This window comes from Copadichromis virginalis, linkage group LG22, assembly GCF_057382275.1.
Source record: "Copadichromis virginalis isolate Kocher_CV1m ecotype Utaka linkage group LG22, C_Virginalis_male_GT1.1, whole genome shotgun sequence".
NCBI classification, from domain to species: domain Eukaryota; kingdom Metazoa; phylum Chordata; class Actinopteri; order Cichliformes; family Cichlidae; genus Copadichromis; species Copadichromis virginalis.
In genome coordinates, this window is record NC_140638.1 from 6,430,414 (window position 1) to 6,443,160 (window position 12,747).

The 12,747-nt window shown below is 41.1% G+C and overlaps 1 protein-coding gene across 1 annotated transcript; it reads left to right on the plus strand.

The window, feature by feature from the left end:
- Positions 1-885: 885 nt before the first annotated feature.
- Positions 886-11,277, plus strand: LOC146682570 (tubulin beta chain-like). Its single transcript, XM_085445664.1, has 5 exons — positions 886-1,029; positions 5,104-5,212; positions 6,695-6,805; positions 7,586-7,830; positions 8,299-11,277. Exons 1-5 carry the CDS (start codon positions 973-975, stop codon positions 9,109-9,111), a joined length of 1,335 nt encoding a protein of 444 aa, XP_085301790.1. The 5' UTR covers positions 886-972; the 3' UTR covers positions 9,112-11,277.
- Positions 11,278-12,747: the final 1,470 nt, after the last annotated feature.

Below are 12,747 nucleotides of genomic sequence, written 5' to 3' on the forward strand. Positions count from 1 at the left end.
ATGCCACAGCAGAAATCAACACTCATCAGACCAGACAACAGTTTCCCAATCTTTTAATGTCCAAATTTGGTGAGCCTGTGCAAATTTTATCCTCGGTTTCCTGTTCTTAGATGACAGATGGCACCCAGTGTGATCTTCTGCTTCAGTTTGATGAGCTGTTACATTCAGAGATGCTCTTCTGCATACCCTGATTATTTAAGCTACCATTGCCTGCCCAGCTTGAAGCAGTCTGGCCTCTGATCTTTGAAATCAAGACACTCTCCCCTAGAGAGCTGCTGCTCACTGGAACATCAGCAGATTGTCTTGATCATGTTTATATTCCTAAATGCACTCAGTTGCTGTTGTGGTTGACTAATTAGATATTTTGAATTTCTCAGTTGAACAGGTGTACCTATCAAAGTGGCTGGTGAGTGTATATATTTGTGTTCATACTATTAAAAACGTCAGGACCTTACATTTAATGTGACGCTAACGCCTGGGTCCATTATCTCCTTTATTCTAACTGGATGATGGATGCTGCTGATTATGGTGTAGAAGGTGTAACTTTTTACTCTTCATATACAGGCTTTAAAATTCACATTAATGTTCTGATGAAATATTTCCTTCTGAAAACGTAGAGGAGCAGAAAAAGGAAATACTCGAGTAAAGCATCTGAAACCCACTACTTCGTTACTTTCCAGCTTTTGTTTGGAGTTCCAACGAGGCAGTGATGACAACACCCGGCACTCCTTCTCCTCTTCCGGTCCTTGCCTCAGAGGGAAGGAAACCCCTTTGGGGAAAAAAAGCTCAACCTTCAGCCAATCAGCTCCAAAGCCGCAGACAGAATAACCAATCATTAGCCTGGACTAAGCTATGCCCCACCCCCCGAAGCCAGCTGGACTCAGCGCTGCCACAAACTCTCCACAGTCAGTAGGTCAGCAGCCTTCACTTACTTCCAGCGCTCTCTGCACCATCACCAACTGTCCATCCATCATGAGGGAAATCGTGCACATCCAGGCCGGCCAGTGCGGGAACCAGATTGGTGCTAAGGTAAGAAAAGCTAGTGATGAAAAAAAAAACCCCACCTTTTCTCTTCTTTTTTGTCGTTATTTATTTATTTACCAGTTTAATAAAGTTTTTGTTCAAAGTTTTTCATTTTTAAATCATTTAAATTGCTGCTCTTTTTGTACAGTTTCAATACATACTTACTCTGTATTAAATCACGAAATTACATAGAAATAAACTGATTAATTCCTGTAATTTACTAAGAGGATTTTTGTTTTTTATTTTTTTAAATGTACAAACCTTTAACTGGACCCAGAACAATTGAGAGTTCCATTGTTTTCCCCCACTCCCCCTCCCCCTGACCATTTAAAAGTTACAGTATTCTTTTATACTTTAGCTAACCTCTTTGTAACCTACTTTCATCTAAAGGGGAATGTGCATATTTTGTGTTTTTATCATATGTTACATGAGTCTTGGATTTTTTTAGGTAAAAGATTGACAGAGCTGATCTAATCCTTTTATTAATAGATTGAAGCACTCTTAGGCAGAAACAATAAATCAGTGTAACAATAACTTTGCTATTACATATGATAATTTTTAATGAAGTATTATGAAGCTGTAGGATCTGACAAAAGAATGTAATACATGGCATATTAATTACAGCAATATAATAAGACTTCTGTCTAGCAGTAGTCTTTCATGCTTTCTCTGCACATGAATACAGTAACATTTGCAGATTTTTAACTGCAGGCAAAACAGTGACTCCAGTCACTGAGCTGTGATTAATGAAGCTGGCCAGACCGGAGCCGACTCACAGGGCCAGCTGCTGCCTTGGCTGCCTGTTGAGCTCGAGTCTTTGTCATCGAGGAGAAAGAAAAAAACAAGAGAAAAAAGGGTGAAAAGAAAGGAGAAATTTGCTGAGGCAGAGGAGAGGAACGCAGCAGGAGGAGGGTGAAGGGGGAGGAAGATAACAAGTGGTTCAGTGTCTACGCTGAATGCACAGATGAGGTCATTTAAATGGCTGCCTTTTCCAGGCAGTGTGACACATGCGCACGCCCCAGACCCCCCAAACCAGCAGTCCTCATCCCTGTTTACCCATCGGTAATAGTAAGGGTTCTCTATTTATCTGCATTTTGTTGGAACAGTTTAAAGGATTTCTTGGAAATCTACAGCTACTTACCTCGAGCTGCAACAGTTAGTGGATCAGTCAAGGGATGCAAAATGAATCCAGTGAAATACGGTTGTAAAAATCCCCCCAAACCACAGTTCATGATTTTTAGGCCACAGTTTCAGAACATATCTCAGTTTTTCTTCAGATGGATTAAAAGAAAGAGAAAAGACAAATGCTTCGAGATTTGTCCTGGATGCTCTTTGATCAGAAAAAAAACCTTTATAAATGCTGGTCCAAGGAGAAGAATAAACTCCATTATTCTCCTTTTCGCATGAACTAAAAACACTCAGACATTACAGCTTTTAACAGCATGCTTTAACTCTACATTAATATTTCAAGCTGCAATCAGAGTATAATTTAATTTGTAAGGTTATTCTGCCTCCTTTATGGAAGTGTCCCAGTAAATTAATTCAGCAATGAATTGTTTCAGCTATATAAAGGAGACATTTTCTTTAAAAACAAGCATGCAACCCTTGCTTTCCTTAGAAATTACGGATTTTTGTTACTTTTTTGGAGATTTTAGTGAGTGATTAGTTAATTAAGAAGATAATACACAAGGTAAAGCTTTAAAATATTGTACATGCAGCCATACAGTCACAGTTTTATCAACTAGTCAATAAACTCTACAATTAAATAAGAATCACTTATACAAGAACTACTTTAGATATCATAAAACAGCTTAAACATTGCGTGCTATGTAGCAGCATAACAGCCACCAGGTCATGTGATTTTAAGAATGTGATTCTATATATAACTTGAATTTTATTCGTACATTTGGCCTGTTCTGCCCTCGTACAGCTCAGCACAACAGCGGGTGGGGCAGCAGCATATGGGCTGACTTAGTCTCTGCTACTCAAAGGTCCTGATCGGTGAAGACAAGTGTATTTACAGCGGACTTAGTGAGGCTGAGGTCATTTCACAATGGATTAACTGTGCCTGAATTCACCCGCTTACCCAATCCAACCCAAATCTGCTGAGCTTTCCCACGTTTCTGGATAACTTCTCATAGATACGACTGAACAGAGGCTTAGGTTTTCAAATATTGACTTCAAACCTGCCAGCTCACATGCGGTTTGCAGTTTCAGAAATCCTGAAGTGTATGTTTTTGCCTTGGACAAACCAACCTTTCCCCTGCTTATCTCTTTCCCTTAGACACACACGCACTCTCACAGATTAGGGTCACTTGACTGAGCTGGTGTGACAGTCTGTTGATGTTTCAACCCGTGAAACACAAAATCCTCTGAGAGAGTCCTGACCCTCTGACAGCAAATAGAACAAAAAGTTTTACTACTTTAAGCTGTGGGCAACTTTTTATGAGTCTGTGTATGATTCACTGAACCAGCTGGAAAAATCCAGGTGGGGGTAATTACACGACTTCCTCCCTGCCTTTCCTTTCTAAACTCAAATCATAGCTGAACTACAGAGTAGAGCTGAAGATAAGAATGTCCAGTTTTCAATTTTAAAGAGACACATTTATTCCCACATGACACTATAATTTATACGTTTAAATTTCTGTCTCTCAAGCAGATCCAGTGAAGGCTTCATCCAATGAAAGACAGATTTCTTTCTTTTCTAAAAAACACATTAAAATATTTTCATTCAGCCAGATTAATGTGCTGTTAGCCTTTTAAATAGCCGCAAAACTTTAAACTTCAGGGTAAAAACAGCTCATAAAAAGAACATTATCTGGTATCAGTTTATCTTTGAAGTCTTTTTTTAAGCAAACATGTTAGCTCTAGCTTTCAGATATAAATATTTGTTGCCTTTTTCGCAGTTTTCTATCATTAAACTCACTGAACTGTATCGGAAGTTGTGAATTTCTCAGCATTTTTAATCTAAATGACAGATTATGTATTCATCACGTGACTGCGTGATTAAAATAAATCGGAGCTGCCGGTGTGCTCGCTCTTGTTTGCTTCTTTTATGCTCGTTTCTCATCAGCCTCCTGTACTTCCTCCTGTTTTCCTGTCCAGGTGTCAAAGCTTTGAAACTGCTTTGGCTTGTGCTTCTTCCAGGAAGTTTCACTCAGAGCAGAAACCAAATATATCCACAAGACGTACCTTTGATTATTTACTGGCATGAGACATAAAAGGACTGAGTGTATTTTGTTACAGTCAGACCAGCTGTGGCAGACCCAGAGTTTGTCTTCATATCCATCTATTTTCTTCACCACTTATACTGTTGGGAGTGTTTGTAAAACATGTTTTTACAGGGAGTTTCCTTGAAATCAAAAGAGGGCTGTTTGCACTGTTATCAGATTGTCTCGTCCACCCTCTCCATGTGATTTGCAACGTTTGCAAACTTGAGTCACATGCAGGCATCTTCTTTACTGTTTCTACACTGTGTTCACACTCAGAGACTTAAGCTGAAAAAACTCTGTAGCCTGACATCTTCTGTGTAGGAGATTTATTGAGGGACTCAATAAGAAATCTGAGCTATAAGTGAGAATCAATACTGCCACTGATATTGAGACATTATTAAAAGCATTTATGTCTAATCTAAGAGCTCCACAGCATGTTCAGCCAAAATTAGTTTAATGGTTGGAATGGAACCACGAGGTGACTGTTTGTCGCAGGAAATCCTTCCTGCGGTCTTACAGAACACGTCGCTGTTTTTAGGTGATCTTGTGAATGCTAACTGTGATCATATGTCAGTGAGTCTTTGGGAAGCACAGAGGTCAGAAGACTCTTGTTTTTCTTCTAAATTTGTTTGCAGTTATGTCCTAAATAACACCACAAAGACACCTCTTTGTGAGATGTTTCCTAACTTTGAAAAACCTTATTGAGCACTCTGTTAGCTCTTTAGTTATGATGACACATGGATGGTACAGGGGTTAAAAAAAGTGCTTAGTATTATGCTTGCTTCACATCATTAAGTGTATAAAACACTGACATGTGGATGCTTTCTGTATTAGTTCTTGCAGTAACAGCTTGTCCACCTTTATTTAGTTCTGGGAGGTGATCAGCGACGAGCACGGCATCGACCCGACAGGCACCTACCACGGAGACAGCGACCTGCAGCTGGACAGGATCAGCGTGTACTACAATGAAGCCACAGGTGAGTTCATCCCGACTACAGCGAGGTCTGTGTTTGATAAAATGAAAGAAGACATCTCCTCCCTGTGGAGACACCGGCTCACTGCAGCAGAGAAGCAGAAGATGCAGATAAAAATAAAGCAATGAAGCACTAATTTTTGGTTCGCTGGTTTCACATTGTTACAGGTGAGGATGTGTTATCTTCACCTGTTCTCATGATGACGTTTATTAGGGGGGCATGTTGCCTTAAAATGCCAGAAACACTAAACAAGCATGCATTAAACAAAGGTAGTTTATCCTGAAAAACATTTGTACCAAACTCTGTTTGACACAGTGATAGTGGACTATGTCAGCCTTAATTATTCCCAGTCAGAGCCTCAAATGTAGCCCAGGAGCCAGAAGGAGCCTGCCAAAGGCTTCATCCCACTGCTCTGGATGGCTTTAAACATTGCAGTGGAGTCAGTAATTACTCATTTAGTTTCAGTAGCATACATTTTCATGGCGTGGTGATGCCAGCATTGGCTTACTACTACCAGTAAAAAAAAAAATAGAGAAAGTTAAAAGTATTTCTGGAACCAGACGAGTTGTTCAAAACATAAAAACATAAAATACTGTTTCTGTTTGGTTCTGAAAACTTAACGTCTGCCTTTTACTTTGGTCTAAAAATGATATTGAACATGTTACGCTCTCATAAAAAGGTCCTAAAAAGTAACAACAGGGGTCCAGGTTGAAAAAGGAGACAAGGAAGCAAAACTGTTAAATTAAAGGGTTTTATTAATGTTTCTACTACTAACTAAACTAAAAGAGACGAACAAGCCGACATCACCTTAATTAAATTAAATTAGTTTTTCACATCCTTGCTTGTTTTTTGTTTTCCTAGTTTAGATTGTTGTTAGTTGTTTGCTTGCTGTAGTGCTGTCTCAACAGGACCTCATAACATAGTTTTATTCCCTCTTGTGCTTCTTGTCTCCTTTCTGAACAACAATAAATCTCTTGAACCTCGAAAACCTCTGAGGGCTGTTTGTTGTAAATATAACTTGTTATGCAGAGGTTTAACTTGTCCACCCTCTTGAGATCAAACTCGACTGTTTGCGGCCCGTGAACTAAAACGAGTTTGACACTTCTGCCTTCAGTTGTTGCATAAACCTAATTTAACCTGACAGCCTAAAGCAGCCCAAAGTAAAGCTGAAAAATCACAGGTTGACTCAGGAGCTAAGAAACTAAATAAAATGGGCATTTTATTTTAATGAATGAAAATGAGCTGGATAAGCTTAGCGGAAAGCTCACAGGAGTAAATGGTCTGTTAAATATGCAGTTTAGCCTCAGTGTGTTGAGTCTAGACATCCTGTAACTTTGCAGTAAATGTCTCCATCTACTGGCTACATGAGATACTACAATCATCGTTCAGCTTTCTTTCTTTTTACACTTACAGCTCCTACAGGTTTACATACTTTTTGTTAATCTTTTATTTCATCTCTCTTTGTGTCTATTTTAATATATGCAGGTGGGAAGTACGTGCCCAGGGCCATCCTAGTTGACCTGGAGCCAGGAACCATGGACTCAGTCCGTTCTGGACCCTTTGGGCAAATCTTCAGACCCGACAACTTTGTCTTTGGTAAGAACACCACCTACTGAACAGGATGGGCTGCACTCGCTGAACACATGAACTGTTTACACATGAACTTTGGTCAGTTTTGGGACAATCAGGTCAGATTGTCCACTGTTTTTTTCCTCACATGTAGCACGCAGCAGGTACTGGTCTGCTCCACATGCACTCACATCACTGACTGTGTTATTAAAGTGAAGGAGCTGCCTGGATAGAGTGGGCAGGAGGGAGCACATTTGACTCCCACTCACTAACTGGGCAGGTAGCTGCTCTATGGGCACATCATCACGATCAACAGTCACTTGGACATGTAGAGTGGGGAGCTGGGCGGTTAAAAACCAGCTCATGTTTGACTGGACAGCACTGGACATTTGCATTATCACATGCGCCTCTTTCAGGTCATCTCTAGAAAAGTTCAAGCCTGTGGTGCATGTGTGAAAACAGCTATAAAGTTAAAAAGTATCAGATGGTCTGGAGCTGTCAGGGTTTAGACTCCTGATGAGTATCTGTGCTGCTCTATTTTGTGGCTAAAGTCACATCGAGTCCATCGGTCAAATTTAGCTCAACAGACTGTCCTACATGGCACAAACAAGCTCACTCCTGCCATAAAATCCCAGCATGAAACCCTCTGGGACCTGAGCTGACTGATTCTGACTCAGTACGATGCTTCAAAGCCAGGCTCACTTTCCTTTGTTGCTCTTTCCTTTCGCAAACACTGGGAAAAATGTTTTCTTAAACAGTTTGACTAAAAACTGAAACAGTATAATCAGCTTCACTTTTGTTTCCCAGGTCAAAGTGGGGCAGGAAACAACTGGGCTAAAGGTCACTACACGGAGGGGGCCGAGCTGGTGGATTCAGTCCTGGACGTGGTGAGGAAAGAGGCCGAGAGCTGCGAGTGCCTGCAGGGTTTCCAGCTCACGCACTCTCTGGGAGGAGGCACCGGCTCCGGCATGGGAACCCTGCTCATCAGCAAGATCAGAGAGGAGTACCCCGACCGCATCATGAACACCTTCAGTGTGGTGCCCTCCCCTAAGGTAGAGCATTGCCCCACAGGATGCACTTTTTAAAAATGACCTTTCAGTGCTTACTTATGGTAGTTTTAGAAGTCTGAGCAAAGGCTGCACAATAAAAGATCAGAAAAGTGAAGCCGTAAATCTGTGTTCGCTCTAATAATCAGCACGAGGCAAAGTCTGTAAGACCTCAGCACCTCAGTAAACACTTTCTTGATGACTTTGTGTTTTCAGTTGCTAGTTTTAAGTCATTTTGAAAATAATATAATGTCCATTTTGTAAATTATGTCCCAACAACAGTCAGAAATGAAGATAAAGCTGAGTATGAGTGACAGGTTGGCATATTTCAGTGCCCATATATCTGTGTTCAGCACTTTGAACTATGGGAAATAAATCTACTGCACAATAAATCGCCTGTTTGTTTATAATAAATGTTTATGCTATTTCTGCATCAGCCATGAGTATCGACGTTTCCTCTCGCTCTGTCTTCAGGTATCAGACACGGTGGTGGAGCCCTACAACGCCACGCTGTCCGTTCACCAGCTGGTAGAAAACACCGATGAGACCTACTGCATTGACAACGAAGCTCTTTATGACATTTGCTTCCGCACCCTCAAGCTCACTACGCCCACCTACGGCGACCTGAACCACCTGGTTTCGGCCACCATGAGCGGCGTGACCACCTGTCTGCGTTTCCCCGGGCAGCTGAACGCCGATCTGAGGAAGCTGGCCGTCAACATGGTGCCCTTCCCTCGTCTCCACTTCTTCATGCCCGGCTTCGCCCCTCTCACCAGCCGGGGGAGCCAGCAGTACCGCGCCCTCACCGTGCCGGAGCTCACCCAGCAGGTGTTCGACGCCAAAAACATGATGGCGGCTTGCGACCCTCGCCACGGACGCTACCTGACGGTGGCCGCCGTGTTCCGTGGGCGCATGTCCATGAAGGAGGTGGATGAGCAGATGCTGAACGTCCAAAACAAGAACAGCAGCTACTTTGTGGAGTGGATCCCCAACAACGTCAAGACGGCCGTCTGCGACATCCCGCCGCGAGGCCTCAAGATGGCCGTGACCTTCATCGGCAACAGCACGGCCATTCAGGAGCTGTTCAAGCGCATCTCCGAGCAGTTCACGGCCATGTTCCGCCGCAAGGCCTTCCTCCACTGGTACACCGGCGAGGGCATGGATGAGATGGAGTTCACCGAGGCAGAGAGCAACATGAACGACCTGGTGTCAGAGTACCAGCAGTACCAGGACGCCACCGCCGAGGAGGAGGGGGAGTTTGAGGAGGAGGTGGAGGAAGATGCCTAAGTGAAAGCAAGAAAAAATGATAAAAGGAGGGAAAAGTTAATAATCAAAAACAAACAAAAACATAGAAAAAAATAAAAAATGATGTGAAATGAAGGAATGTAGGAGAGCAGATGAGGAAGGTCAGAGGAGGGTGGAGGTCTGAATCGGTTAATAGGACAGAAGAAGAGCGGAGAATGTAGACAGCAGGAAAGATGATGTCATGACCAAATTAATGTGCCATGGTTTACTGTTTCGCGTGACGCCACGTAAGCTGGTTTGATCAAAACTAGTCTCCCAAAATCTTTGTTTTTAATTCTAAGTGCAACAGACGCACTTTTTATTTCACTACATTCAAGGATTTTCTTTACTGTGAAGGATTCAGCTGCTGTTACACTGAGGTTAAACCAAACCCTGCTCCTACATTCAATCAAACAAGCTTAGTGTTTGACCTGCGATCAAAAACACACTTTCAGCCTCAGTGGAAAAATCATCTTCGGACTTCTTTGCTGATTTTGTGCAGAAGAGGTGGAAAGTGTATCTGTGACGCCTGATTCAAAACAAATAACTGAGCTGTGCAGTCGCACTGGGCGGCCTCTTCATGTTTGGCATCAGCTGATTGTTGGTTTTGGTCTTTTCATTGAGTTTGTTGAACAAAATTAGAAAATCATGTCGGCGTAATCAAGGTTATCACATTGAGTGTTGAGATAGTTTCAGGTGTGTAACCTTGTAGTCAGTTTAAGTAATAATAAATCATTCTGTTATCAGTGTTAATGCCTTTTATCAGTGTTATTTACCGTTTTGTCTCAGCTTTCAAGATCAACTCTCAGTGATAAATGTGATTTTGGGCAGCAGGTGAGAAAACGTTATCAGTATTTCTTCTTCTGAGGCAGATATGCTTAATTAGCTGGATAATCTCTCATTTTTGACGCTTTTGTCGCAACCTTTTTAAGACTGCATGAGATAAAGAGTCCTGTGTGAGTCAGTCTTACGCTTGCAGAATATATTTTTTCTTTTCCGGACATCAGGGTTTGCACCTTTGTGTAAACGTCTCTCCAGCCTCTGTGAACTCAGAGAGTTGTTTTTCTACAGCGTCGTGCTGTCATTAGCTTTTGTGGGGAAGAGGCATTCTGGTCTTACTAGACTGAAGGGAGCCATCAGTTATAATCAGGCCATTAATCTTTTCTTTTTCTTTTTTTAAAATCAAAGCACAAGATTGAAAGTTAATGTCAAAGACGGGAACATCTGTTATCTTCTAGTAAATACAGATTCTTGGAAGTGGTTAACCACAACAAAAGTCACATTTAGTAAAACGTCAAAGAAAATGATTTGCTTTCCTGTGATATATACATTGGCAGAGCGTTCATAGCAGCAGGATTTTTCTCAGACGCCAGCCAACGTTTTGAGGAGAAACACACTGCACATGCTCAGTGTCCATTATACTAGTAAGTACAGATCCCTTGAAGTGATTAGCCACAACAAAAGTCCCATTCAGTGGATTTCCAAGAAACAAATTCATTTTTAGATATATATTTATTACCAACCAATGTTAGAGGAGAAGCGCACTGCACATAACAACTGCTCTGTTTTCCTTTCATACCACATCTCAGGCTAACAGAGCCTTCAGCTCCTCTGTGTTAAAAGCATGTCGGCTGTTGTTGGATTAACCAATTCAACGGGACATTTTCCAATAAAAAAAAAGTATTTAAATTCAAGCAAAGAAACATAAATCTGAGTGTTTAAAAAGTCAGAGTGACAGGAAAGATCAGCGTCTTTGAATTGTTAACGTTGTGGATAAAAGTTGAAAACTTCCCTCACTATTATTATAACCTCACTATTCAGGCCAACATCTGAAGATCTGAAGTCTAACCTTAACATTTCCTGAAACATGTTTTAAAAATAAAATGGCCAGGTGCTTTTATTTTGAAAGACAAACCCCCCAGCTGCTTTGCAGTTTTATATTTCGTCCTTTAACATATTAATTTAATTTTTCATTCTCCTAAATCTTTTCACACTGAGCCACTACAGTATTCACGTGAACTTCAGCCATGTTTTCTTTGTGTTTCCTCTGTGCTTCATGTTGTTTGTACTTTTTTTTATTTTGAAGCTCGTTTGAAACTGTTTCATTTGGTATCCTGTTGACTGTGAAACATTTGGGAGAAATAAAAACACATTTATAGGAAAAAAATCGCCTGCCGTGTCAGTCATTATTAATGATCAGCTTTTAGTCTGCTTGTAAACAGCTTTCAGCGTCAGCTTTCAGGAAGTTGGTACAATATTATAACAGCAATAAACCGAGTGAGAGCTGCAGGCAGAAGCAAACATCCAAAACATATTTTCCCATCAAAGCAAAGTTAGATTTCTTGAGCTGAAAAGTGTTTTTAATCTCATTTTTTATTTATCTCTGTATTTCTTTAAGATTAAGTTAGTATTGAGTTTATAACATGTAAGGAAATTATGAAAGATTTTAATCTGATTTCCACAATAACTTAAAGTCGTCTTCCCAACAAGCTAAAACATAAATATCATACGTTTGCTATAGTAACTCATTGTGTTTAACAGATGGCTATTTTATTATACAGCAAGGTTTTAGGTATCAAAGTGGGGATGCTTTCAGAAATTTTTAGCTATATTTATTAGTTAATATGAAATAAGCAGGAACTGTGAGTGGATAGGATAGTGGGGGTGAGAGCTGATCAGTTTTAAACAAGCAGGTCTGAGAGCATTTGCTACTTAGACAAGAGTAGACTTTAAATTTTGGGCAGAAGGTGGTTTCCAGAAGATTTGGGACGTGTTTCCCAACGTGAGGGACATAGCAGAAACCACATAGTCTCTCAGTCTTTGCTCATTTCCTCATGGTGTAACATGTGGGAAACTGGAAATCAGAGAACAATCCAACAGGAGTGGGTGAGAGTGAGCCAGCCAGACTTTCTGATTGGTTTAAGGTGAAAGGGGAAATTGGAGAATATAATGAAGTGCAGGGCAGAAGTAACAAATTAGCAAACCAGAAGATACTGTGGCTTGAACAGGAGGAGCAGGGCCAGGTTTAAAGATCTCCCATCTATACTTAAACTCCTGTTTTTCCTTTCACCTTACACCAATCAGAAAGTCTGGCTGGCCCACTCTCACCCACTCCTGGTGAGAGTGTGTCTGCCAGAGAGCTCCAGAGAACAGGGAAGAAAAAAGGGACAGAGGAGGCCATAACAGCTACACAGGTAAGAAACAAGGGATTAAATACAAATAACCAAAACATAGTCAAACAGGGTTAAAGTTGATCCTGTTTTCTGCTAATGTACATCTTAAATCTGGGTACCTATACTGTATACACTGCAGGTGCATATACTTAAAACATGACACATCAGTAAATACATAGATCAATAAGCACAAACACAACTGACTCAATAAAAATTAGCAGGAGTGATCCCTTTCACTCTGTGGGGGGAGGAGGTTACCATCTGCTGCAGTGCTCGTTGCTCTTTGAAGATTTTCATTATAACTCCTCTGTGTGTTTGGGGTCGCTGTGCTGCTGCAGAGCAAATCTGAGGCCCATCAGAGGCTCCCCTAGTGATGAATGAGCATCTAAACATCTTCAGCACGTATGCACGTCAAGTCTGGACAACTAATTCAAGTATAATAATGTCCAGACTCCACAAATAGGCA